Raw genomic sequence first — 27479 nt, 5'->3', positions numbered from 1 at the left:
GAGCGCCAGGCCATCCCCGGCTCTGATGAGGCTGCCGTGTGGGGAGGTCACGCCGTCTCCAGACCCGCCGTGACCTCTGCATTGGGACGTCATCCTCTGGCCCATCGAGGCCCCGTGGGGAGAGCCTCACCGAGCCCCCGGCCCCTGGCTCGGAGCAGTGGGGACAGGTGCGGTGACCGTTAGCTCCTTGGCCTCTCCTAGCAACCGCTCGCCCCCACTTCCCCAGCCCACTCCCCTGGCTCCCCCATTCCCAACTCCCTCCCCAGGGGCTGGTAACCATAGAAACTTCCAGAATGGACCAGCCCTGCCTCTCTTCCTTCAGCGTGACGACTGCTCCCAACCAATAGGCTCACTCCGCTTGGCTGTCCCTTCGAAGCTGATTGGTCCGCGACACGGGTAAAGCGGACCAATGGAACGACGACGGAGGGGCGCGACGCCATACGTCATTGCAGAGAGCTTGATCTCCGCCAATCAAGAGTAGCCAGCTTAGTCGGCGCCAACCAATGGAAAGGTTCCAGCGCAGGTTCCGCAACCAATAGCTAGCCTCCACGAAGCCGTGAGGGAGGGTATATAAGGGTGGGAGGCCGGGGTGGCCTAGGCATAGCGCCGGCAGTAGCGAGCGGAGCGGGTCTGTGAGTGGTGCGGTAACGGTGAGTGGGGCGTGCGGCCTAGTGTGTGGGGCCGCGGTGCCGGCGTCCCGGGCGATGGAGGGCCCTAGTCTCCGGGCGTGGCGCGGCGGGGCCGGGGGCCTGAGGCGCGGCGGGCGGGCGGATGCGGCGCGGCGGGGCCGGGGGCCTGAGGCGCGGCGGGCGGGTGGGTGCGGCGGGGCCTGAGGCCTGATCCGTTTCCCTTGCGCTCCAGGGTCCCGGCGGACAGCATGAGGCGGGCGCTGCTGGTGGTGCTGGTGCTGCTGGGCAGCGGGCGCGGCGAGGAGGAGGAGAAGAAGGAGGACGTGGGCACCGTGGTGGGCATCGACCTGGGAACCACGTACTCATGGTGCGTAGAGCGCCAGCTGCCCGGCCAGGGCCGCGCGCTCCCCGGCCGCCTCCCCCCCGCGGCCCCTTCTCCCCGCGCGGGGCCGGGGCCCTGTCCCGCACGGCTGACCCCGGCTTTCCTTTCACAGCGTTGGCGTCTTTAAGAACGGCCGCGTGGAAATCATTGCGAATGACCAGGGCAACCGGATCACGCCGTCCTACGTCGCCTTCACCCCCGAAGGGGAGCGTCTCATCGGCGATGCTGCGAAGAATCAGCTAACCTCCAATCCTGAGAACACGGTGTTCGATGCCAAGCGCCTGATCGGCCGCACGTGGAACGACCCCTCAGTGCAACAGGATATCAAATATCTGCCTTTCAAGGTATGTGCCACAATTCACACTGCTTAACTTGGCGGGCCACTTTTATGTTGGAGAAGAGTGACTTGTGGACTCAGATTCTGTGTCGAAGCCTATGGGATTGAGTTGTGATGAGGGGCTGGTACATCAGACTGTGGCATAATAAGTCTTTGTGGATATTACAGACCTAAACTCCAGTAGGTGACTTATGTTTTCATTGTATCTTCCCCTTATTCATAATCGCAAAATGAATTCTCTTGGACATCCAAAAATCATTAATTGCTGTCCAATAAACCCTAATTTTTTTACTGATTAGGATGGAAACAGTTATTATTATTCACATAGTCTGTCCCATAACTGGAGTAGTTCAGAATGCTAAATATCTTGCCTTGAATAAAAAATGTATGGGTTGTGGAAATGGAACTGATATGTAATATCCATGTACATAATTGTAATAAATGTGGTCTCTCGGCATAAAATATTACTGGAGAGAACATCTATTGTCTGCTCTAATCTCCTTTCTTGACTTTTTTGAGTAGTGAGCATTGTTCAGCTTTCAGTTCTCTTCAAAGATTTAAAATTACTAGAAATACATTCTTAAACTTAAGTGTTCGTGTTCTTATAGGTTCTTGAAAAGAAGACCAAGCCATACATACAAGTTGATGTTGGTGGTGGACAGACAAAGACATTTGCTCCAGAAGAAATTTCTGCTATGGTTTTGACAAAGATGAAGGAAACTGCTGAGGCCTACTTAGGAAAGAAGGTAGATAACATAACAAAAATGGTCAACTGTGACATCTTGTAGAAGCAGCAGTTTTCCAAAGTGATAGCAGCAGGTGATCTCCCAAGCTGCAGACCAAAGTTTGACTCTTAATTTCTACCCAGTTTGGCTGGGAGCACTTGAAGATGAGCTCAGACAGGACCCATTGAGCTTTGCTTAATTCTTGTCTGGCCACTCTAGGGGTAGCATTAAAGGAAGTCATTCTTCCTCTGGAAGGTGAGAAGGCACTCAAGGCAGTGGCAGTTCCTCTAACACTTGGAAATTGTCAAGCTTTCATTTGTGGTGTTGCTGCTGATTATTGAAGTTGTTACATTAATCCTCATCCTGCTCCTCTAGGTTACCCATGCTGTTGTCACTGTCCCAGCTTATTTCAATGATGCTCAGCGTCAAGCTACAAAGGATGCTGGTACCATTGCTGGATTGAATGTAATGAGAATAATCAATGAACCGTAAGTAGTTTTTTAACTGTTCTGCAATGTCATGCTGTACTAGGCCTTGTGAGTTGTCTAACTACTATTTCTTCAACACAGTACTGCTGCCGCCATTGCTTATGGACTGGATAAGCGGGAGGGTGAGAAGAACATCCTTGTATTTGATCTAGGCGGTGGAACCTTTGATGTCTCTCTCCTCACAATTGATAATGGTGTCTTTGAAGTTGTGGCTACAAATGGAGATACTCACTTGGGTGGAGAGGACTTTGACCAACGTGTTATGGAACACTTCATCAAGTTATACAAGAAGAAAACTGGAAAAGATGTTAGGAAGGACAACAGATCTGTACAGAAGCTACGTCGGGAAGTAGAGAAAGCAAAGCGAGCTTTGTCCTCTCAGCATCAGGCTAGAATTGAAATAGAGTCCTTCTTTGAAGGAGAGGACTTCTCTGAGACACTGACTCGCGCAAAGTTTGAAGAACTGAATATGGTTAGTATTTGAAGCGAGAGTTACAATTGCTTTATGGTAAATCAGTGGCTTGCAGTTACTTGCAGGTTTAGTATGTTCAGCTATTGCTTATACTGCATTAAATTTACAAAACTCATTAAACATAACTCTGCCATGAAGCAATAACTCCCCAGCTCACGTGGGAATAGGGAGGAGAAACTAAGGCAAGAGACTTGCCCAAGGTCATGTGGTAAGATGACATCTGGCTGGAGTCAATGGTTGGTGTGTTTTTTGGCTTGCTCATGGTCATTTGTCCAGACCACACTTAGTTGGTATATTTCTCCAGCATAGGGGAGAAGTAGTGCCTTACCTTACTATTGTCACTTTTTTGCCTTTTAGGATCTGTTCCGTTCCACCATGAAGCCTGTGCAGAAAGTTCTAGAAGATTCTGACCTGAAGAAATCCGACATTGACGAGATTGTACTTGTGGGTGGCTCTACTCGAATCCCCAAGATACAACAGCTTGTTAAAGAGTTCTTCAATGGCAAAGAGCCTTCTCGTGGCATCAATCCAGATGAGGCTGTTGCTTATGGTGCCGCTGTTCAGGCTGGTGTCCTTTCGGGTGACCAAGATACTGGTAGGTGCAAACCTAAACTAGTAACTTCCAGAGTTTTTACACTTTACTGCTAGCATTGGAGTCGGTTTTTGGAGGCCTGATCCAAGTTGATAACAGAAATCATGTAAGCTAAATTCTAATTAACATTGTTACTAGGAACAGTCTATACTTGCCATACTTTCATAAGGCTACAGTAATCATGGGCCCTTGTCATTTCTAGTCTAACAATAGAATCTCTAACTGTGAATAGGAGTAAAGCTAGAAACATGTCTCTTTTAGGTGACCTGGTGTTACTTGATGTGTGTCCTCTGACACTTGGCATTGAAACTGTTGGGGGTGTTATGACCAAGCTCATCCCAAGAAATACTGTTGTCCCCACCAAGAAATCACAGATTTTCTCCACAGCTTCTGATAACCAGCCAACTGTAACAATCAAGGTCTATGAAGGTAAGTGTCCTGTATCACTGAACTAAAATAGGATGTATCCTGTACACATTTGTCTTGTGAAAACTTTACTAAAGTTTTTAAAAAGTTAGACATGAAGCAATGAATGACCATGCCTCAAAGGTCATCTCAGAATTCCTCATTATAGCCCTTGAGAAGAAACAACTCTAGTGGGGAGACCTTGGTAACAGACCAACTCAAAAGGCTACTTGTAGCATCTTAAAGAATACTAGTGGTCTAGTAATAGAGTGCTTGATTGGATTGTCCAGTGTTCCCCTCCTCCCTTTCCATGAGGGCACTAATCTTGTGGTCTCTGGAGGGAGAAGTCTAAGTCTAAATCCCCCCCCATTCAGTTTAAAATATACTGATATTGTAAAGCCCTTTTACTACAAACCTGGGTGTCTCAGTATTTCTCTTTGCTGTTACAGGCAAAGGAACATGCTGCTCCAGGCAATTAAATAAAGTCAGATAACACTTAAAACACTTGTTTGGGAGTAGGCCATCTGGTCTTCATTCAAAGATTAAGTGTCCCCCACACTTGAGCTGGGCTTTCACCCCCCCCCTTAAAGTGAAACAAATATAGGTTCAAAACCTGAGATTAGTCATGTCAAACCACATGTAACACCTCCTTTTAGGCACAAGTACAAACTAAAACTCTTACCTCTGTAGGTGAACGTCCTCTCACCAAGGATAACCATCTCCTGGGTACTTTTGACTTGACTGGAATCCCTCCTGCTCCTCGTGGTGTCCCACAGATCGAAGTTACCTTTGAGATAGATGTGAATGGAATCCTCCGTGTTACAGCGGAAGACAAGGGCACCGGAAATAAAAACAAGATTACAATTACCAATGACCAGAACCGTCTGACACCAGAAGAGATTGAGAGAATGGTTAATGATGCTGAGAAGTTTGCAGAGGAAGACAAAAAGCTTAAAGAACGTATTGATACCAGAAATGAGTTGGAAAGCTATGCTTATTCACTGAAGAATCAGATTGGGGACAAAGAGAAACTAGGTGGCAAACTCTCATCTGAAGACAAGGAAACAATAGAGAAGGCAGTAGAGGAAAAGATTGAATGGCTTGAAAGCCACCAAGATGCTGAAATTGAAGATTTCAAAGCTAAAAAGAAGGAGCTGGAGGAGGTTGTCCAGCCAATTGTTAGCAAGCTTTATGGAAGTGCAGGACCTCCCCCTGAAGAGGAAGCAGGAGAAAAGGATGAATTGTAAATCTTGATCTCTGAATGTTACCTTGTAAATACTGGACTCAGGAACTCTTCTGTTAAGATAATATTGAACTCTAATCTGGAATGTAATTGGAATCTTCACTTCTGAGTGGAGATGGAAATGTTAGCCCAAAGTGGCTGTTTACTGCTTTTCATTAGCAGTTGCTTGATGTCTGTGGGGAGGAGGGAGGGAAGGGTAGTGGGGTGGGACTGTAAAATGAGTTGGGGGTTTAGAAATTTTCCAGTTGAAAACATTCTAACTGGTCATGTGCATTCTGTGTAGAACTTTTTTCTACCCAAGTGACCACAATAAATTTGTTATTTACACTGGATCTAGCTTAATTTCATATTTCCTGTCATGTCTGTTTAGACTATCAAACTCAGAGTGCAGTTCACTTCCTTAAAATGTTCTCTTCAACTAAAGTTCTGTTCATCCTGCAAATAGTCCAAGTACTTCAGTGTAAGCATTTAATCTGAAGTGCTGCTAGGCACAACAGTTGTCAGGTCCTTTTTCCTAGCAAGTTAGCAGCTTATCTCCCTTAAGGTACAGTGAGCAGTTAAAGTCCAAATGAGTACTTCTCTAGGTAACCCAAGGGTGAGAGGACTGAGTCAGGTTCAAGAAGGCTGGATGATGATTACTCCAAGTAGTAAGATTAGTGCCTACACCTCACTCCAGTCTATGATCCTTAAAGCACCCATAAGTACAAGTACTTTTGGCAGGGGTGCTGTGTACATAGCCAGCTGGTCCTTTTCCCCCATTAGCAGGAACGGGAGCTACCAATACAAAACATACATGCTGCCTTTATGGGCACTACTTGTTGAAGCATATTCACCTTAAGTTGTGCTTCAGTATGCACTTCTGCTAGTATTTATAGTAGTTTTACAAAACACTACCACACTACTAAAATCCAACCCACCAGTTGTAACACTTAATGTGCTTTGTTCTGTACTTTCCTTGTCACTGTTTTGGATTACATTACAAACCTGTTGTACGTAGAGGTATATCCTAACGTGATTAAAACATGCTGTTCATATATCTTGGCTTTGACAGGCTTTCTATTTTCTAATGCCAAAGCTGATTTCAGCCTTGGAAAGTGATGTGACACCCAAAGGTGTCCTTTGACTTTATAGCCTCCTCTTGAGAGATCTTAAAAATTATTGAATGTGTGCAGCTCTGAGGCAGAGAGAAGTGATTATAGTGTGTGGTGGTAGCAGAGGCTTAACAAACAGTATAGCATAGGAAATTCCTGGCTGAACCATGCACCTAATTATCATGCTCCTAGGCTCTCTGACAGTATTGACTTAGCTCCAGTGTTCTGTACGGCACTTGCCAGGAATAAGTTTCCTTACCCAGAGCTTGCATTCTAAAGGTCCAATCATCATAATGTCACTGAAAGCAGTGGTATGACTTGACTAGAAAGTTGTCATTAGGCCCATAAGACAAGACAAATGTTCTATATGCATTTTCAGATGAGCAGACTATTTAAACATACAAAGTCCTGCACAAATATACATGATCCTAAAAAATCTCATTCTACACTACTGGGATTTTCCTCTAAGTGTAAGTACTTCAATGGAATAGCCTCCTCCATTACTGTGACAAGGCTATATCTAGCTTTTACTAGATCTTGAGTTTTTGATGCCCCAGTTACATTACCTCTTATTTCCACACTAAACTCCATTCAACCTACTAACCACTTCTTGGCCTCTAACACACTAATGGTATAGTGAAACAGCCAAACTTGGACACAGTTCTGTAAAATGTGTGGTTACTTTGTTCAACATAATACCATACTTTCAATCCCTTAATGCAGCCACTCATCCAGTTCCTTTATTTGCTGAACCATGGGAAAAGGCTTCATGAGTCAGTACTGGGCAAATTAGTTGAAACAATAGTAAAGAATAAAATTGTCAGACGCATAGAACAATTGTTGGGCAAAAGTCAACATGGTTTCTGTAAAGAGAGATCATGTCTTAGTAATCTATTAGCTCTTTGAAGAGGTCAACAAACATGTGGACATAGTGTCATTAGATTTCCCAACAGCCTTTGAGAAGGTCCTTTAGCAAAGGTTCTTATGTAAGTTAAGTTGTCATGGGATAAAAGGGAAGATCCTGTCATGGATTGAGAACTAGTTAAAAGACAGGGAACAAAGAATAGGAATAAATGGTAAATTCTCAGAATGGAGAGGGGTAACTAGTGGTGTTCCCCAAGAGTCAGTCCTAAGGTCCAATCCTATTCAATTTATTCATAAATGAACTGGAGATGGGTAAACAGGTAGCAAAGTTTGCAGATAATACTAAACTGCTCAAGATAGTTTAGACCAAAGCAGACAGAAGAACTTCACAAAACTAAGCAATTAGGCAACAAAATGGCAAATGAAATTTAATGTGGCTACATGTAAAGTAATGCACATTGGAAAAAATAACCCCAACTATACATAGCATATGACAGGCTAGTTTAGCTACAACTAATCAGGAGACAGATCTTGAGTCATTGTGAATAGTTCTCTGAAGACATCCACAGTGCTGTGTACCAGTCAAAATAGCAAATGTGATGTTAGGAATAATTAAAAAAGGGATGGAGAATCTCTTATTTCTCTTATATAAATCCATGGTACACCCACAGCTTGAATACTGCATACAGATGTGGTCCCCTCAACTCAAAAAAGATACACTGGCATTAGAAAAGGGCAACTAAAATCATTAGGGGTTTGGAACAGGTCCCATGGGAGGAGAGATTAAAGAGGCTAGGACTTTTCAGGAAAAGAGGAGACATGACAGAGGTCTATAAAATCATGAGTGGTGTGGAGAAAGTGAATAAGGAAAAGTTATTTGTTCCCACCAAATGAAATTAATGGGCAGCAGGTTTAAAACAGATAAAAGGAATTTCTTCACACACCATACAGTCAACCTGTGGAACTCCTTACCTGAGGAGGTTGTGAAGGCTAGGACTATTAACAGGGTTTAAAAGAGAACTGGATAAATTCATGGAGGTTAAGTCCATTAATGGCTATTAGCCAGGATGGATAAGGAATGGTGTCTCTAGCCTCTGTTTGTCAGAGGGTGGAGATGGATGGCAGGAGAGAGATCACTAGATCATTACGTGGTAGGTTCACTCCCTCTGGGGCACCTGGCATTGGCCACTGTCGGTAGACAGGATACTGGGCTGGATGGACCTTTGGCCTGACACCGTATTGCCGTTCTTATGAACTTGCCTTCCCCCTTCATTCACTTACCTGAGCCACTACAAGAATTATTTGGGGCAGTGCATATTACCTTTGATTCAGATTAAAGTTTTATTTACCATCCCTGTCCAATTATGTTATCTCAAATTTCCACTTCACTATCCATTTCCTAGTATTAAAATGTCCCACCTTCCACAGACCTAGCAACCAAGCATAGCTGAATAATAGCAGGGGCTTTGCCAAATTTCACTTAAACATTGATCTTTAAGACTAAGTTACAGGGAGAAAACCAACAAAATGACTGATTTCACAGAGGGCAGATCTCAGCCCCTATTAATTTACAATTTCGTTTTTGGCTTATCTAGGAACACATTTCAATTTTTTTAAATGACAAACCTTCCTAGTTCTTGATGTTAACTTTTAAAGATACTAAATGAAAGGCTCACTGGCATAAGCATTAGATTTGGAATAATTAAACTCCCACCCACTAGTTTTCAACCTCAGCAGCATAAATGTAACTTGAGCAGTAGATAAAAATAAGGTGACTGCCCACATGGATACTGTACCTGTCACTAGTATCAAGTTAAATCCAGGAACTTTACACTTCAGTATCATAAGAGGATTGTAGATACCTAGTGCTCCCACCTGAGGCGAACTTTCTAGGGGCTTATCTACACAGCCAATTTTAGTGCTAGTTATACCACTGTGAACACCCTTGTGTAAAAGTGCTTTTTTCAAGTTTAATTTATACAGTAGAACCTCAGTTACAAACTGATCAGTCAACCACACACCTCATTTGGAACCAGAGGTACACAATCAGGCACCAGCAGAGATCAAAAAATAAAAGCAAATACTGTACTCTTAACATGTAAAATAAAAGGAAAGCAGCATTTTTCTCTTGCACAGTAAAGTTTCAAAGCTGTATGAAGTCAATGTTGGGTTGTAAACTTTTGAAAGAATAACTTTTGTTCAGAGTTGAACAACCCCCATTCCTGAGATGTTCATAACTGAGGTTCTACTGTATACTACTTCCAAACTAAGAAGAAAAACTGGAATAAGAGGCAATCTAGGGATTAGACCAGCATTTCCCACACTGTGTTCTGCGGATGCTCAAATAAGTTGGTTAGTCTCTAAGGTGCCACAAGTACTCCTTTTCTTTTTACGATGTGAATAGGTATTCCGTAAAAGAATCTAGAATGTAATTTTGACTCTTGCATTTTATTTTTGTACTACTTTGTACATGCTTTCCAGTTAGAAATTGTTAGTTCAAGTTATTTTAAATTGTATTTTTGCTTTGTTTTATAAAATAAAATATATTTGAGAATAACGCCATTTTTTATTTGAAAACCAAACGACTACAAAATATTATAAGTGTTCCGTAATAGTCTAAAAAGTGTTCCGTGGCCAAAAAAGTTTGGGAAACGCTGGATTAGACCAATACAGCAACAGTTTTAACTATGCTGGCATATTTATGCCAAACTTTCTCCATGGAGACCAGTCCTGAGAAGTTAGATATGGAGAGAACTCGCTAATCAGAAGGCTGCTATGGAAAGGTTACCTCAAAGAGATGAAATTTAGTTTGTTTCCTTCAAAGCACATTCCATCAACTCATCTTGATCACAAGGCAGATTCCAGAGCCAGCCACCCAGGCTTCAGCTCCACTCTTGCCAACAGCAAAATGTGCATCAAATCTACCTATTAGTTGCATATCCTCTGAAGGAGGCTATAAAAGGTAGCTGTACACATTTCTGGAGTTTGTGACCTTTAAAGTGAAGGACATTACATACATGTAAATATACACAGCAGCCCAGGAAGGCAAAGTAATAAACATTGATCTATAACGAGAATTTTAATAAATAAGGTTTTCTGCTTAGCACAACACTGTCAGTTCATGCCAGGATTTAATTTCTTGGAGTGATCTTGTCAGTTATAAACTGAAAAAAGAATTAGATTTATACAAATGGAAAGTTTGAGTACTCTGGTTTTATTACTTAATCAGATTCACAAGACAGTCCCTGTGAATCTCCCCTTGAGTATCCATCCCACCAAATATTAAAAACAAATACATCAATTTGTCTTCTGTGCAGCCTTTTCCTATTTGTTTTTCCTGATCAGAGTCACCTTCATCACTGACTGTTTCAGTTGCTTCCTTCCCAATTGTATTTCTGCTGGTTACAGCTTCTGAATCACTGTTCTTAACATTGACACATACTTGCCACGGAACGATGCACATGGAATGGTCCAACCTTCCAGGGGGCAAAGGAGAATCAAATTCTAATAGTGTCCATTGTTGGTTTTCTGCAGTTCAAAAAAGACAGAAAACTCACTGTGAAATCAGTTTCAAATTTACAGAATTGGAAAGAAGAACGAGGATAGTGGCATCATTATAAATTATGGACTAGTCTGCAATGTTATAACCCCCTTAAAAAAAGAAAAAAGAAGAGGGTGGGGTGGGTTGGGGAGGGGAGGTGGCTCTGATTAACCATAACATTATACCAGTATAGAATTGGAGTACTGCCACTGATTTCAACAGACACACACTGGTGTAAAGTTGTGGTAACCAAGAAGGGAATTGGGTTTGAAATTTCCAGGGAAGATGTAATAATAATTCCTATTATAAAACTGAATATAAGTTTCATACAGTAATTAAGGGTAGAAACCTTTAAAAAAAAAAAAACTTCCCACCTATGTGATATTTATACATTGTATCCAGTGCCCCAGTTGGGTCCATACCACCAAAAATGTACAGATGGTTTCCAAAGGCAGCAGCTGAGTGGGCTGCCCGTCCTCCTGGGACATCACCAGCAGCTGGTAACTTTTCCCATGTCATAACATCTACAGGCAGAAAAATAATTCAATGGCTATGTTTTAGAGAATGAAATAAACTGCTGTTTATTATCATCAAAAGGCCAACAGTTGGGCAGGGCCTGAAATCCTCTGAATCAGACCCATCTTTGGGTTTGCTTTTGTTTTAAAGCAGTCACACTTGGGCTTTGCTTGAAGACCTCAGGCTGGTAACAAGACTGCTGTTGTTTTTGGATGGGAACAACAGTTGCAGGTACTTAGCACTTTCCTGCATCAGAGGTACTGTCCTTTTGGGGAGGTGGCATTGAGGGAAGCACAAAGATTTTCCTTCTATGGGGATGTGCTAGATTTCTTCTTTCCATTGCATGGGAGTTCCTGGTGGTACCAACAGCCATCAAGCAGCAGGAGTACACTTGGTTGAGGATGTTCTCCCGTATATAATAGGGGAGCAACCAGTTTATGGACACCAGTCTGAAACTACAGTAGAACCTCGGAGTTACAAGGACTGGTCAACCATGCATCTCATTTGGAACTGGAAGTACGCAATCAGGCAGAAGCAGAGATTTTTAAAAAAGCAAATACTGTCCAGTACTGTGTTAAATGTAAATTACTAAAAAAAAAAATAAAGGGAAAATTTAAAGATATGAGAAGGTAAGGAAAATTTTTCTGTGCTTGTTTCATTTAAATTAAGATGATTAAATGCAGCATATTTCTTCTGCATAGTAAACTTTCAAAGCTGTATTAAGTCAATGTTATAAACATGAAAGAACCACCATAACGTTTTGTTCAAAGTTACGAACAAGTTCCATTCTCGAGGTGCTAGTAACGCTGAGGTTCTACTTGTATAGAGCATCACTAGAATGGACAGTGCTTTCACTGCCATTCTGACTCATGAGAGTGCCTTACACAGTAAAGATAGCATTGTTTTAATTAATATTTATAGAATATGCTACTGCAGTCATTTATGAAAGAAACGTTGGGTGCCAGTCTTTCATACTTCGTGGTAACTAATCACTGTCAGGTAGTTTTTCATCAAAAGAACCCCCACAGCAACATACATTCAGCTCTTGGATAGATTGAATAGTAATTATCTCCATAGCCATATTACAGAAGCGCCCCATATTTCTCAGCTTGTAACCAGCCGCATAGGGGAGGCCCTCCACACACACTATTGCATTGTCACCACAAATCTCAGTCCCTTAGACCTGTAGACAAATCTCTCACTGAGGCCAATAGGATTTCTGCCTGCTTAAGAACTGCAAGATCAGCATGACACATGACAAAAGCAACATGCCCCAGCACCAACCAGCCACCCTGGAGCATATTTATTGCACGTATCCAATAGTTATTTTAGTGGTTCTGTAAGAGATGGTCTCTCTCAAGGCAGACCACATCACACTACTTATTAATGCAGCTATAGCTACTTCATATACTTACTTGTATCAATGCAGAACAGATCATTGTAAAATTTATCACCAGATAACCCACCATGTATGAAAAGCTTGGTCCCAACTGCAACCACCACATGGCCATGCCGAGGTGAGGGAGGATTACCATGTACTTCTGGCTGTGACCAAGTCAAAGTGGCTAGAAATGGGAGTACATATGATTATGTGGTGTGTTGTCGGAGCTCTGTAAAGACATTAAACCAGAAACCCTAGTCTAGGGACATCTAGACCAAGTCTGACAAGGTGATTTTTAAATCAATAACAAAAGCCTCAAGGATCTAGTTTCTGGGATTATCGCAAGAGGCAATTCAAATACATACTCAGCAAAAAAAATGCAGCTATTTGTACATCTCCTCTGGAAGTAATTACACACTGTTGGTGTAGTAGAAAAAAATCATTGTTCTTGCTCTACATATTGTCCTTTCGTAGCGAAGTGACCAGCATATGTTCCCACTTCTGAAAGAGAATGGCTACTAGCAGCAAATTGTGGTAGCAGTTGGAGGATCCTGACAGTAAACCTCAATCCCGTACCACAATGCCAATGATACTCTTAGATCTTTCCACTGAAGATATTACCAACTTTCCAAGTGACTGTGTGGTGTTGATAAGCTTCAGGTAGGGGGGACAGCTCATCCATCTAATTTAAACCTATTGCCAAAAACCGGTGTCTAATAATACACTATACCACATTGTACATAAAGAATTAGGTAATTTGCATTTCCAGGCCTTTATTCATCTCTGTGCCACGCAACCTTTCAGTCCAAGTGGACAATGAATCCTTTAACTCACTGTAACAAAACATTATTTATTTAGCGGTACCTGTGTCAAACACGTGAAGTTGTGGATCTTTAACAGGCTCTGCTCCTTTATCTCCCCCTCCAAGCACATAAAGCTGGTCTCCTATAGCCGCTGATGACGTGTGGAACGTCCTAGGGAGTGGTTGAGTCCCAATCACTTTAGGACTTTCCCAGATTCCTGTTTCTAATTAAAAGATGAAATGATAATTATTCACAAATATATAACAAGCAGTTACCTTATTCATATGAATTCTTCAGAGCGGTGACTTGACTATTAATATTGACTATTGAGCGGTGACTTGACTATTAATATTGAGTTATTAAACACATAAAACACAGTGATAAGAAAAAAAAGTCAAACGTGGCAAAAAATGACTTTTGGGAAATGAGTGAAAAATCCAAGTTGCAAGTGAAAGGTTGGTCTGTTGCATGCATCTAATTCAGGTTTGTTTACACCACCTGATAAAGTGCTATGTCCATTCTACGTTAGCCACATAGGATTTTGTGGAATGTATTTATATGCTAAAATCAAACATGGTTCCTGGGATTTCCCACTAATGCTAAGAACTCTTGTATTTATTCCACACCTATAGATTTTTACAGGGAATTATAGAAGTTCAGACTTTTAAAAAAAGCTCTTTACAAGCAATATATATGCAGCACCACTGAAATGCAGTCACCTGTGTAGTGGAGGGCAACAGACAGGTAAACAACAGGCACATGAGACAACAGAGAAGGGAGATGAATTTTTGGTTAACAACTCCAGGGCAAACGCCTAGTCTCTTAAGAATCTTTAATATACATGCAGAGCAGACCACACTACATCTCATTCAAATGGCCCACACACATGGAACTGCATGGTGGGTTTATACGGCTCTGGTAGGACCCACTCATTTGGCACAAGAATGCTCCCGTTAATGCCAAGCATGGGATTCATTGCCGTGAAGCACTAGCGTACAGTGCATTCCCTGCGGCAAGGAACCTGAGGGGCACACTGCAAAAGTCACCACAGCATTTTAGAAAGTCATAGATTTGATTCTACCTAGTCTTTAATGCTCCTAGGAAGATACAAAGGAAATCATTTGCCTGTAAATATAGCTTTTGGAGGTGTAACCTGTACTTTACAAATCTAATGAAGTAATTCAAACAGTTTCTCACATGTATAACAGGTGCACATCCAACTGTCCAACAAAGGAAGAGAAAAGGCTCGGATGGGTAGATTCTACCACACACTTACCTAGATTCAGCACTTGAACACAGTTTCTATTTCCAGACTGGTCAGCCCCTCCGAACACCCAGAGGCTAGTGGGGCTGCTTGTGGGAATGAAGGTGGCATGTTCATATCGAGGCAACAGGCCCACCCAACCAGGCATTGCCCACTGGTGTTTATCTGCAATGGAGGGAGTAAGTGCTGAGTTCCATTTGCAACAACACTGGTGTTTCCAGTACAGCTGCAGTTACCTTAGGCTGACTGAGGTATAGTGTAATCCATGAACAAATTTCAGCTAAATACAAATGCTACTTGAGGACAATCAGACATAGATAGATGGTAGATGGCCACCTCCTCAAGGGGTAAGTCCCAAGGCAGTTAGTCCTTTCAATACAAGACAAAATAATTCAACTGAGGTGAGCTACTTTAGTCTATCAACACTGCCCCTTTATGTTAGCCCATATTCCCATTTTGACAAGAGTGTGGAGACTAATACTTGAAAGTGCCCCATAAATGCACCCCAGCAGAGAAGCATGTGACAGATCACCAATATCTTTCTTAGCTCACCCCTCCCACCCCCAACAAAATGACTATGGATGTCCATAGCTCAGGACACAGACATGAGATTCAAGTCCAGAATAAGCAGAAACTTGAAACCCTATTTCCTTCTAGGCTCTGATCCTTCAATGACATCCACAGCCATATGCAGACCCATGCGGCTGCAGGATTGGGTCCTTTATCCATCTGGACAGGTTGTAACACTCAATACTAAGGCTTGGTCTACACTACATATTTACTTTAATAGAACTACATCGCTCAGGGGTGTGAAAAATCCACACCCCCGAGCAATGTTGTTATGCCGACCTTTCAGCTCAGGTGTAGACAGTGCTATGTTGGTGGGCAAGCGTCTCCTGCCTCACGTGGAGGAGAAGTTATTAAGCTGATGGGAGAGCTCTCTTCCATTGGCTTAGACTGAGCATCTTCACCAGATGCGGTGCAGCTGCGCCAATGTAAATTTGTAGCGCAGACCTGCTGTAAGTAGCTGTGTCCCTGTTTCTAGGCCTTATCATCACAGTTTTTGCTGTCCCATTGAGGTGTTTGCATGGATCTGGTCTGACCTCCCCAAGCACAGCGAAGATTAAACAGACTTTTGTTGCCTGTTATGCTGTCTGTCCTTGGAAACCAAAAACTACTAAATACTTCCTGTTCTTACCCAGATCTATGATGTGGGCATCGGAGAAGCTGCCATTGGGGTCTGCTCCCCCGATGATGACCACTTTGCCTTTCCCAGCGGCTGGGACTGGAGGCAAATATAAGCAGTTATGGCCAACGCGTGCACTCGGGCTTTCTCCAAGGGGGACAAGTGTGTACCTAGAATAGGAAGATACAGGCATGAATCAGGCCTGGAGAGCACACAAAGGTTTGGGGAGGAAAGGACAGGGATATTTGTAGTGCCTTCAATGGGGAAGTGCTGTGCTAGAGAAGAAGAGTGTGAATCCCTCCTGGAACAGAGGAATGAGGGGAAAAGTGAAAGTTTAGAATACAGATTAAGTGAAAAAACTGTGCCATTTATTGATGGGAAGAATGTAAAAAACACTCCCCATATTCTAATATGAACCCCAGAGTCATCAAAGAAGCTGGTGCTTTATCAGGCTTTAATGGGGGAATCTGATGCCACTCTGACTCTAGTGGGGGCATTAGGCTCATCACGGTCATACTGTAATAACACATTATAGTCACGGTGGGGGGACTGAGGATGAAAGGGGAATGCTGGGGTGCACTAACCATGTGGCCCTTTGGGGGACAGCTCCGGGCTCCAGAACCGGCAGCAGCTTTGGCCTCATGAATCTTGAGCAAAGGAAGGCAAAGCCAGAGTCATGGAAATCCTCCCAGAGTCCCCCTCCTTGCAGGCCCCCCCGAACCCCTCCCAGTGAATGTGGGGAAATCTCCCCCCCCACACTCCCCCAGAGCCGCCGCACTGCCCAGTGCCTGCAGGGAAATCCCCCCCACCCCACTCCCCCAGAGCCGCCCCCTCCCCCAGTGCCTGCAGGGAAATCTCCCCCCCCCCCACTCCCCCAGAGCCGCCCCCTCCCCCAGTGCCTGCAGGGAAATCTCCCCCCCCCACTCCCCCAGAGCCGCCCCCCTCCCCCAGTGCCTGCTGGGAAATCTCCCCCCCCCCCACTCCCCCAGAGCCGCCCCCCTCCCCCAGTGCCTGCTGGGAAATCTCCCCCCCCCACTCCCCCAGAGCCGCCCCCCTCCTCCAGTGCCTGCGGGGAAATCTCCCCCCCCCCCCCGCTCCCGCCCCCCAGTGCCTGCGGGGAAATCTCCCCCCCCACTCCCCCAGAGCCACCCCCGCCCCCCAGTGCCTGCGGGGAAATCTCCCCCCCCCCACTCCCCCAGAGCCGCCCCCCAGTGCCTGCGGGGAAATCTCCCCCCCCACTCCCCCAGAGCCGCCCCCCAGTGCCTGTGGGGAAATCTCTCCCCCCCCCACTCCCCCAGAGCCGCCCCCCTCCCCCAGTGCCTGCTGGGAAATCTCCCCCCCCCCACTCCCCCAGAGCCGCCCCCCTCCTCCAGTGCCTGCGGGGAAATCTCCCCCCCCGCTCCCGCCCCCCAGTGCCTGCGGGGAAATCTCCCCCCCCACTCCCCCAGAGCCACCCCCGCCCCCCAGTGCCTGCGGGGAAATCTCCCCTCCCGCTCCCCCAGAGCCGCCCCCTCCCCCAGTGCCAGGCAGGACCCGTCCCGTCCCGACGTCTCCACAAGGTGGCTGATCGCGCGGCCCCCCGGGTGCTCGGCGCTGCCCAGGCGCAGGGGCGGCCGCGCCGGCGGGCTGGAGGACTGGGCGACCGGCCGTCCGCGGGGCAGCGCCCGGCTCCAGTCCCGGCCCGTTCGGCCCTCGCCCTCCCGCAGGGACCGGCCCCGGCTCACCGCCGCTGCCCCCGGGGGCGGAGAACCCCCGAGCGGGGAGACGTGACGGCACCCGGCCCCGCCCTCGCTCCCCTCAGCCTGCCCGGCCTCGCTCCACTTTTCTCCTCCCGCCCACCTCCTGTGTGGAGGGGGCCCACAGAGACTACACTGCCCAGCATGCACCGCAGCCCGGGGACCCCTGGCTCCCAGCATGCTTTGCGCATCGCGCCACGGGCTGACGCAGGGCGCGCTGGGAGGGGAGGCGGATGCACCCCCTGGCGGCAGTCTGTAGGGGGCGCCTCCGCTTCCTGTGCCTGGCTAGAACGCACTGAGTTCCGGCGTCCTCCCCGAGCGCAGGGGGTCAGCGGCGCTCGCCCCGGAAGTTCCCCTCGTTTCCGGCTTGTGGCCGCGGCAGAGGGGCTTCACCGCCCCCGGAAGTTGGCGGCCCCCTGCAGCTGCTCTGCCAAGATGGCGCCTCTGGACTTGGATAAGTACGTTGAGATTGCGCGGCTCTGCAAGTACCTGCCCGAGAACGACCTCAAGGTGAGGGGCGGCGGCCGGGGCGGGCGGAGCCTAGAGGGAAGAGCCGGGGTGGGGGCTTGGCCCCCTGCCTGGCGCGCACAGGGCTGCGGGTGCTGGGGCCCCTCCGCCCTGGGGGGCGGCAGCAGCGCTGTTCCCGGCCTGCTGCCCCCTTCTGGGTTTGGGCTCACGCCCCTGGCGCCGGCAGCGGCCTGGCCGCGGGCAGAAGCGGGGACAAGCGGGTGCGAGTGGTCCCCGCCTCGGGGACCGGCCGCTCGGCCAGGCGCCCTGCCCGGAGGTCCGGTCTGATGCACGGGCTCGTTGCTACGGTAGCCCTGCACGTTTAGTGTCAGCTCTTCGGGGCTGGGACGGGCATGATGCCAAACCAGCCCAGGCTAATGCAGGCAATTCTGCAGATTGCTTTGACTAGGTAGAGGTTGGAAGAAATATCCTTGTCTCAGTGTGGTTCTGCTCTGAAAAGCGACTGGCCTCTTCTAACGCTGCAGACCTCACACGATTGTACCTTTGAGAGACAAGCTAGTGTAAGGTAATATTTTTTACTGGACTAACTTTGGTTGGTGAAAGAGACCAGCTTTTGTGCTACTGAGCTCTTTTTCAAGTGTGGGAAAGATACTCCGAGGGTAGTCAATGCGAGAATCACCACAATGGCATAGCTGCACCAGTGTAGTGCATCTGGTGAAGACACACTATGTCAGTGGGAGAACTGGCATAAGAAAACCACACTGCCACTTACAGTGTAACTTACATCACTCAGGGGGGTGGCTTAGTCATACTCCATAGTGACATAAGTTACACCAACAGAAGTGTTCGTGTGTACAAGCCCTAAATAGGAAGTGGGAACAGCTTGTTTAACATACGCAGTTAAACATTGTGAGACCATTAAAAGTGAAGTGGACCATTACCCATTGTATATGGAGAGTCATGCAAAAATAAGTGTGGTACTCTCTGCTTCTATGACTCAGTGGAGTCAATTTGCCTGAGTGTGTGAGTAGGATTCTATTCTTTTTTGTACATCATCAATGGAATTGTTTTCTAAGTTCCAGCCAGCTATATCTATGTACCCCCAGTGAAAAGCATGGCATTGTTCATGGGGTTGCACAGGTGTAACTGAGACCTTAGTTACTGATAAGTGAGAAGGAAAGAATCCAGTTTGAGTCTTTGATCCCAGGATGAGTTTTTAGGGTTTGCAGTTGGAAATTAACGTTTTTCCTTGTAAACTGAGCATATCTAATACAGAAATAATTGATACAATAAACATAAAATAACCACAGTGGTCATCTAATTTTTAAGAGCAAAACTGCAATTTAATGTAGCATTTAAATAATGTAAGTTACACTTACTCAGTGAACTGTTGCTCTGAGCCTCATTGGGACTATAGTTAAACTGTACGAGTCTGTAGTGGCGCTTTAAAACATTAATTCAAGTGTAACCAAACTTTCTTACACATTTTTCATCCCAAGTCATTTCAGCATGGTTTCTCATTGATGTCTAGAGAATTTGGTAACTGAATACATCCTAAAGCAAATAACTTAGTTTGTTAGTTTACAAATATGTTAGTCCTTGATATTACAGTGCACAAAAACCACAGGCTGATCAGTGTAAACTTTTTCCTCTGTAGCGCTTATGTGATTATGTGTGTGACCTACTGCTGGAAGAGTCAAATGTGCAGCCAGTATCTACACCAGTTACAGTTTGTGGAGATATACATGGACAGGTAAAATGGCATGAATACTTGCATGTTATACCCCTAGAGAGCAAGCAGAGTCTGTCACTTGCAAACATTTCTATAAAGGTTGATGGTGAATAGTATTTTAAATATATGACAGGTTCCAGAGTAACAGCCGTGTTGTTAAATATATGGTTGGGGAAGCATAGTTCAGGGAAGCAGAACCATCTACTGAATGTTCAGTAATTTGCAGTATTCTGTATGCTCTGCTGTTGTGCAGTGGACGGAAAGCATACTGTTTTTAACTTTCCCAGAGTGTGCTTTTGGAAAGTCAGCCTCACAGATTAAGAAGCATTGTTGAATTATCCTCTTACTTAGGGCTTGGCTACACTACGCAGCTTTTAGCAACAAGGCTGTGTCGACACAGCCTTGTTGCTAAAAGTCAGTGTGTGTGAACACTCTTTTGTGGTATTTTGTTGGCACTTTTGCCGACAAAATACTTCCAGCCCCGTGAGCGGCATAAGCTTTGTCAGCAGGAGAGTTCTTCTGCTGACAAAGCAGTGTTCACACTGCTGCTTGCTTTGGCAAAACTTTTGTCTTTCACCGGGGGGGCTTTTTTAAGTACCCACGAAAGACACAAGTTTTGGCGACAACTGTGCAGTGTAGACATACCCTTAGACTGCAATTGTTGAGCTGTTCAATGTTAATAGGGGCCTCATCCTAGAAGGAGGGAACTCCATTTGAAGTTGATGGGTGTTATGCATACAAAGGGCTTGCACACTGTAAAGCTGCTCTGGAGAAGTAAGACCTAATCAGTATTTCAGCAGTTTAAATGTGGCTTTTTAACACCAAGTGGATGAATGGGAAATCTGTCCATTGAGGCCATAATTGTTCAGTTGAGCTTTTTCAGATCTACTTTTATCTTGTTCTTGAAAATAAGGATTACTTCTCTCTAAACCTAGATAAATTCCAATTAATTGTGCTAACACACTCTTAACTAACAATAACAGAACCCTTAATATGGACAAACTCTTTTTTGCAGTTTTATGACTTATGTGAACTGTTCAGAACTGGAGGTCAGGTTCCTGACACAAACTACATATTTATGGTATGTATATACTAGATGTTTGTTCATCATTCAAAAAAAGTGTAAGGAAAGCACTTCTACAATTACGCTGATTTAAAAAAAAATCAGACTTCTTTCGTTTTAGTTTCCATTTTAACTCTCTTGCTTGTAAACATCTTTTCCACTCCCAAATTTACTCTCTTCCACTTGGTTAATGGATGTGGTTTTTATTTTGCCTATCTAAAATTTGAAATAGGTAATGCTGGTTCTCATGAAAGGAAATACAATTTATAGCCTGCTATCTAAAAGCTGTAGCTTATGTTGGCAGTAGAAGGGAAGTAGAATATTTTAGTGGCTAATAAAAGACCTCCTGAAATGTTTCTTGGATGAATGGGAACATAAGAATCACAGAAGTAATGTTTCAGTTTTAAATTATGAAATTTCAATACCCATTTATATGTTTTTGTTTTTTAAATATATTTTCAGAATGCATCTAGCAACGGTGCTATGGTGCCTCGTGGTGTTGGGCCTCTTTGCAAATTGAGGAATTAGAAATAGATATGTTACTATGTGCACTCCTGAAACCATTTTTCCATTTATGATGTAAAAATATTTTTAATTTGCAGGGTGACTTTGTAGACAGAGGTTACTATAGTCTTGAGACTTTCACCTACCTTCTTGCACTAAAAGCTAAATGGCCTGATCGTATCACACTCTTGCGAGGGAATCATGAGAGCAGGCAGATAACACAAGTGTATGGATTTTATGGTAAGTCTTTATAAACTGTTTCTGAATTGTGGTTAACTAACATAAAAATGCAGTGAACTGATTCTCTGTCCTTGGGTAAATTTGACTTTGAATACATGTATAGCTTTTCTAGAGGCCAAGTGGATCATGAAGTAGGATTCATCAGAACAATAAGCCAGTCTGAATTTATGCACTGTCAAATAGTGAAGTAATGTAGCATAGTATGGGGAACAGTAATTAGCCTTGAAAAGGACTGTGCTCTAATCTACTGGGTAGAGTTCTATTTTCAGCTCTGTCACTTACTTGCAATATAACCACAGGTCTTCACGTCTATGCCTCGGACTTCTTATCTGTGAAACTGTGTGATAAGGAGCTTAATCTGGGAGTTGAGGCTTAATATTTGAAGTGCGTTGGGATTGTCTGATGAAAAGTGCTGTAGAAAAACAAAATATAGAGAAGTCTCTCTTTATGACTTAGGTCATAATAGCTTTTAATTCTACCAACTTGGTAACAAAGATGGCTTATCTGGTAAGTCACTGCTGGTGCAGTAGATGTGGCAATATTAGTGAATGAACACATGATTAGTACTAGGCATTAACGCAAACAGTATAAACTGAGGGAGTGGGTTTGCCTGAAAACTTAATTGTAGTTCCAAAGCTATGAGAAGACTTGGGGAAATCTTTCAAGGATCTAATAGTTGCCCCAAGGAATATGTAATCAAAAATGGACTTGCTTTTGGATCCCTCTGGAAATGAGGAGAAATGAGTATAAATCTTGATCTCTTAATCCATTATGCCTGAGGAATCCTTGCTTGTTAGGTCTGACTTATCCAGATCTGTTCGAACCTAGTTACTTACAACTACATTGAGGCTCCATCCTCTTTGACCCAAAAAAGTGTTGCATGGTTTGGTTCTGCCTGTATAGATAGGGCCATGCTTTGGCACTGTGACTGCGTTAGGGCAGTAGCAGAGGCTAATTGTGAGGGGTTTTCTTTGCGTCTCCCAGTACGATCTTCAGCAACTCAAACGTGGAAATGACTTCTTTATTTTAAAAAAAACCCAAACACCTAAGATTTGTCTGTTCAGTTTCCTTAGTGGCCTAATGTGGGGTATTAGTTCCTATAGCACAATTTGGACAGGGTTGATTTCTAAATCAAACAAAGCAACCATAACTCTCTTCCTCTGCTTTGGAAAGAGCATCTTCAGAAGCATCTGGCCTATTTAATCATCCCAGTAGCATCTGACTTCTTTTCATAGCACAAGAATTGAACCAAGGACTTGTTCATGATGAACTAAATTGAGATTTGAGTTGTGGAGGGCGTGAAGAAGCTTTTTATGGAGGCAGCACCTTTAGTCACACTAAGATGGGAGGAAACCTTTGCCAAAATATTGCTTAAGTATGCAAGAAATTAGAAAACCACTCCCAATGGAGTGGACAGATGGCCATAAGAAAAATCCTCTCTCATTGTATTACAGTCAGTGTTCCTATCTGATGGACCAGCATATTTCTTTGCTCATCTATTTATTGAGATTTCAAGTTCTAGTGTAAATATCTGGGATATTTTTCCTTAACAGAATCGGAGAAAATGTCAAACAATAAAATGATTTCTCTATTTAACAGATGAGTGCCAAACCAAATACGGAAATGCAAATGCCTGGAGATACTGTACCAAAGTCTTTGATATGCTGACAGTAGCAGCTGTAAGTTTTTAAACTCACTAAAAACAGATAAAACAGATTATTTTGCATCATTGTTTCACTAGGCACATATTTAAGTGGCCTTTAATTGTCATAGTGTCTAGAGACAAACTGAAATTACAAGTAAAAATATTCCAGGCTTTATACATGAATCCTGGACTAGTGGGTGGGGGAGAAGTAGACATGATGTATCTTGACTTTTTAGAAAGTCTTTTTTATACTGTCCTGCATGACCTTCTCATAAGAAGACTAGAGAAATATGGTCTAGATGAAATTATAAGGTGGGTACACAACTGGTTGAAAGGCAGTACTCAGAGCAGTTATCAATGGTTTGCTATCAAAAGGCGGGTGAGGGGGAGGATCTAGAGTGGTCCTGCAGGGGGGTCTGTCCTGGGTCCAGTACTAGTCAATACTTTCATTAGTGACTTGAATAATAGAGTGAAGAGTATGCTTCTACAACTTGCAGATGACACCAATCTGGGATAGGGTACAAGCAACTGGAGGATAGGATTATAATTCAAAATGATTTTGATAAATTGTTGAATTGGTCTGAATTCAACAAGATGAAATTCAACAAAGACAAGTGCAAGTACGCAGAAAATCAAATAGAACTACAAAATGTGGAATAATTGGCAGGCAGTCATACTGTTGAAAAGGATTTGGGGATTATAGTGGATCGCAAATTGAATGAGTCAGCATAAGAACAGCCATACTGGGTCAGACCAAAGGTCCATCTAGCCTGGTATCCTGTATTCTGACAGTGGCCAATGCCAGGTGCCCCTGAGGGAATGAACAGAACAGGCAATCAAGTGATTCATCCCCTGTTGCCCATTCTTGGCTTCTGGCAAACAGAGGTTAGAGATACCATCCCTATCCATCCTGGCTAATAGCCATTGATGGACCTATCCTCCATGAATTTATCTAGTTCTTTTTTGAACCCTGTTATAGTCTTGGCTTTCACAACATCCTCTGGCAAGGAGTTCTGCAGGTTGACTGTGTTGTGTGGAAAAAATATTTCCCTTTGTTTGTTTTAAACCTGCTGTCTATTAATTTCATTTGGTGACCCCTAGCTTTTGTGTTGTGAGAAGGAATAAATAACACTTTACTTTCTCCACACCAGTCATGATTTTATAGACCTATCAATGTGATACAATTGTGAAAAAGACTAATGCACCGCAGAATTATATTAACAGGAGTGTCATGTGAAATACAGGAAGTATTTTCCTGTTCTGCTTGGCACTGGTGAGGCCTCACCTGGAGTTCTGACTAATTCTGGGCACCACATTTTAAGAAAGATGTAGAGAAACTGGAGAGTCCAGAAGAGAGCAGCAAAAATAATAAAAGGCTTAGAAAACCTGACCCATCAGGAAAGGCTAAAAAAAAAAACCTGGAATGTTTCTTCTTGAGGAAAGACTGAAAGGGGACATAAGTCTTCAATTCTGTTAAGGGCTGTTATAAGGAGGATGGTGATCAATTGTTCTCCATGTCCATTGAAGGAAGGACAAGAAGTATTGGGCTTAATTTTCAACAAGGAAGATTTAGATTAGATAGGGAAAACTTACTAATTTTGAGGATAGTTAAGCACTGGAATAGGCTTCCAATGGAAGCAGAGGAATCCCTGTCATTGGAGGATTTTAAGAATGTTAGTCACATATCAGGGATTGTCTAGGTATGCTTAGTCCTGCCTCAACATGGGTGGATGAACTAGATGACCTCTCGAGGTCCCTTCCAGCCCTACATTTCTATGATTCTATTCTTTCTCTCAGTTAATAGATGAGCAGATTCTCTGTGTACATGGTGGCCTATCTCCTGACATCAAGACACTGGATCAAATTCGAACCATTGAACGCAATCAAGAAATTCCTCACAAAGGAGCCTTTTGTGACCTTGTCTGGTCTGATCCAGAGGATGTTGATACCTGGGCAATTAGTCCCCGAGGAGCAGGCTGGCTGTTTGGTGCAAAGGTCACAAATGAGGTAAAATCACCATCATAGAATGTAAAATTGAGGGAGCAGATGAACTAAAACCTTGCTTAGCTTTAAGTTTGATGCTCTAATGGCATAACAGAAATAACATTGTGTGATCTGATGACTATGCACAGTGCAATTGTTTAACAAGGGAGACCAGTAAAGTAAGTTGGGATGGTTGCTTTTAATACTAATCCATAATAAAAGGTCTCAAGATAATCTTAGTAACAAGCCATTTCAAATTCTAAAACAACCTGCACATCTGCCACTGTTTTGTTTGTGAACTCCCTCTTTTGCTCTTGTGGTGAGATGGTGATCAATCTTTCTACCTGGTGGCTATCCTAGTACAGGAGGTGATTGTTTCCAGCCAAGTATTCTCCCAAAGCTGCTATTCTTTTCTCTTTCTCACCAAAGCTCATGCTTTAGTCTTCCACTGAACAAAAGCTTCAGTAAGTCTGGGAAAACCCATTCACTAAAACATGTCAACCTTTCAGGTTATTGAAATACCCAAACTAGTAGTGTCTGACTTGTTGTTGTATTACCTGGCCTTTGGAACTGTGGTAGTGTCATAATCTGAAAAGCCTGAACATATTACATGAGCCTTAAAATATGCAAATAGAGGTGGTGTTTGTGTAGCCATTTTTACTTATTTGGGGTGATGGCACCCCCTCCCCCCCCCCGCAACAAGTTATCTCCATGTCCATTTATGGCACGACTGGTTGTGCTAACACATTCTTGACCGGTTGACTAGTTTCTGAGCTTCTGACTGACTAGCATTTTCTGCTGTGAAAGAACAACTATCTCAGTTTGGTAGGTCTCAGGAGTTAGAGGCAAAAGCCAGGGATCTGAAATGAATGGTATCTCATCTGCAGTTAAAACTCCGTGGTGATTCCTGTAGAAGGCTTTTATCTGCAGGTTTACCCAGCAGACCTCTTCTCCTTGAGTAAAATATTGAAATCTTGAGACAGAGCAATGTTCTAAGTAGTAAAGAGCTGTTATGTACTAAGCATATATAACTACTTACTGTAAATATTTATATATTTTTCTTTAAATTACAGTTTGTTCATATCAACAACTTGAAACTCATCTGCAGAGCACATCAGCTAGTGCATGAAGGCTATAAATTCATGTTTGATGAGAAGTTGGTAACAGTATGGTCTGCTCCAAATTACTGTTACCGTTGTGGAAATATTGCATCAATCATGGTCTTTAAAGATGTAAATACAAGAGAACCAAAGTTATTCCGTGCAGTTCCAGACTCAGAACGCGTAATTCCTCCTAGAACAACTACACCGTATTTCCTTTGAGATCTTTTCCCATCCTGCTGTTTCCCCATTTCCTTGTACTATCCCTCTATACTTTTTATTGAGCACTTTGCTGCTGAAATGCTGCCTCTTGCCTTTTTTATTTTTAAATTATCTAAATGTATTGTGTATTATGGTGTCTGTAGCAGTGTGTCTCTGTTTCCTCCTCTCCACCCCCACATGCCCTCCCTCATTTGAGAATGCTTGTGAAATGTCAGACATTTATTTATCCTGCTGGATGTAGTTCTTGCATATGTCTGTTTTTAGGTTGAACATTTTCCCTTTACAAAAAAATCATAATACATTGGCACTCTTTTGATCCCATTCTATCATTCAACTTTTTGTTCGGTAAGTTTTAAGAAATTTCAGCAGCAAAGTTATTACCTAGTGTGCACGATGGGACTGTAAATGCGTTGTGTTGTGTACACATGTCCAAGATGTAAAATTGAATTGTCCCTGTTAGATCTTGTTTTAAGTGAATATAAAAGTGGTCTAAAGGGCTGTCCCGTCCTCTCCCCCACCTCTTTTTTTTTTTTTAGGATTCCAATAAAAATACAAAACTGCTACAGCTATTGAATTTGTACATTATAATAATTGTTCTGATTTTTCAGATACCTTGTATTTTTAATAAAGTCATATCTTAAATAAAACCCACCTCTAGGTTAAATATTGCAAATAAAAATCCTACTTTGTTGATGTGAGCATGTCTTTTTTCTTTTTTTTTTTCCTATTCAGTAAGAACTACTAAACCCTTTGGCTATCAATTATAGAACTGACCTTAGTTTTTAACAATAGTGTTTTTTTTGGAAGCAATCCTTGAGAGTGGTTCTCTTCTGAAAAGTGACTATGTAGAAATGACATGATTCAGTA

At 43.6% G+C, this 27479-nt stretch overlaps 3 protein-coding genes across 3 annotated transcripts; 2 read left to right on the top strand and 1 right to left on the bottom strand.

Annotated features, from left to right (window-relative positions):
• The first annotated feature begins 549 nt into the window (after positions 1-549).
• HSPA5 (heat shock protein family A (Hsp70) member 5) lies at positions 550-5605 on the top strand. The gene is made up of 9 exons (XM_007060945.4): positions 550-650; positions 862-996; positions 1124-1355; positions 1957-2094; positions 2449-2561; positions 2643-3033; positions 3391-3628; positions 3887-4054; positions 4721-5605. The coding sequence occupies exons 2-9, from the start codon at positions 878-880 to the stop codon at positions 5275-5277; spliced, it is 1956 nt and encodes a 651-aa protein (XP_007061007.3). The 5' UTR covers positions 550-650; positions 862-877; the 3' UTR covers positions 5278-5605.
• Positions 5606-10421: 4816 nt separating this feature from the next.
• RABEPK (Rab9 effector protein with kelch motifs) lies at positions 10422-17991 on the bottom strand. Its single transcript, XM_037879614.2, has 8 exons — positions 17644-17991; positions 16504-16566; positions 15932-16089; positions 14746-14898; positions 13531-13692; positions 12701-12850; positions 11144-11293; positions 10422-10756 (listed from the first exon to the last, which is right to left on the bottom strand). The coding sequence occupies exons 1-8, from the start codon at positions 17844-17846 to the stop codon at positions 10446-10448; spliced, it is 1350 nt and encodes a 449-aa protein (XP_037735542.1). The 5' UTR covers positions 17847-17991; the 3' UTR covers positions 10422-10445.
• A 41-nt stretch (positions 17992-18032) lies between these two features.
• Positions 18033-27310, top strand: PPP6C (protein phosphatase 6 catalytic subunit). The gene is made up of 7 exons (XM_007060947.4): positions 18033-18165; positions 19781-19876; positions 20871-20936; positions 21521-21662; positions 23262-23341; positions 25105-25314; positions 26364-27310. Exons 1-7 carry the CDS (start codon positions 18091-18093, stop codon positions 26610-26612), a joined length of 918 nt encoding a protein of 305 aa, XP_007061009.1. The 5' UTR covers positions 18033-18090; the 3' UTR covers positions 26613-27310.
• The last annotated feature ends 169 nt before the right edge of the window (positions 27311-27479 follow it).

Source organism: Chelonia mydas, chromosome 16, assembly GCF_015237465.2.
Source record: "Chelonia mydas isolate rCheMyd1 chromosome 16, rCheMyd1.pri.v2, whole genome shotgun sequence".
NCBI lineage: Eukaryota > Metazoa > Chordata > Testudines > Cheloniidae > Chelonia > Chelonia mydas.
The sequence above is the reverse complement of the archived record's forward strand: the minus strand, read 5'-3'. Positions and strand labels throughout refer to the sequence as shown.

Coding starts and splice junctions, on each gene's coding strand:
- PPP6C (XM_007060947.4), top strand. CDS start 18,091: ATGGCGCCTCTGGACTTGGATAAGTACGTTGAGATTGCGCGGCTCTGC. Junction 19,877..20,870: donor GTGGAGATATACATGGACAG/GTAAAATGGCAT, acceptor TCTTTTTTGCAG/TTTTATGACTTATGTGAACT. Junction 20,937..21,520: donor ACACAAACTACATATTTATG/GTATGTATATAC, acceptor TTTAATTTGCAG/GGTGACTTTGTAGACAGAGG.
- RABEPK (XM_037879614.2), bottom strand. CDS start 17,846: ATGCGCAAAGCATGCTGGGAGCCAGGGGTCCCCGGGCTGCGGTGCATG. Junction 14,899..15,931: donor TGCCCACATCATAGATCTGG/GTAAGAACAGGA, acceptor CCTCCATTGCAG/ATAAACACCAGTGGGCAATG. Junction 13,693..14,745: donor TGTTCAAGTGCTGAATCTAG/GTAAGTGTGTGG, acceptor TCTTTTAATTAG/AAACAGGAATCTGGGAAAGT.
- HSPA5 (XM_007060945.4), top strand. CDS start 878: ATGAGGCGGGCGCTGCTGGTGGTGCTGGTGCTGCTGGGCAGCGGGCGC. Junction 3,034..3,390: donor AGTTTGAAGAACTGAATATG/GTTAGTATTTGA, acceptor TTTGCCTTTTAG/GATCTGTTCCGTTCCACCAT. Junction 4,055..4,720: donor AACAATCAAGGTCTATGAAG/GTAAGTGTCCTG, acceptor TTACCTCTGTAG/GTGAACGTCCTCTCACCAAG.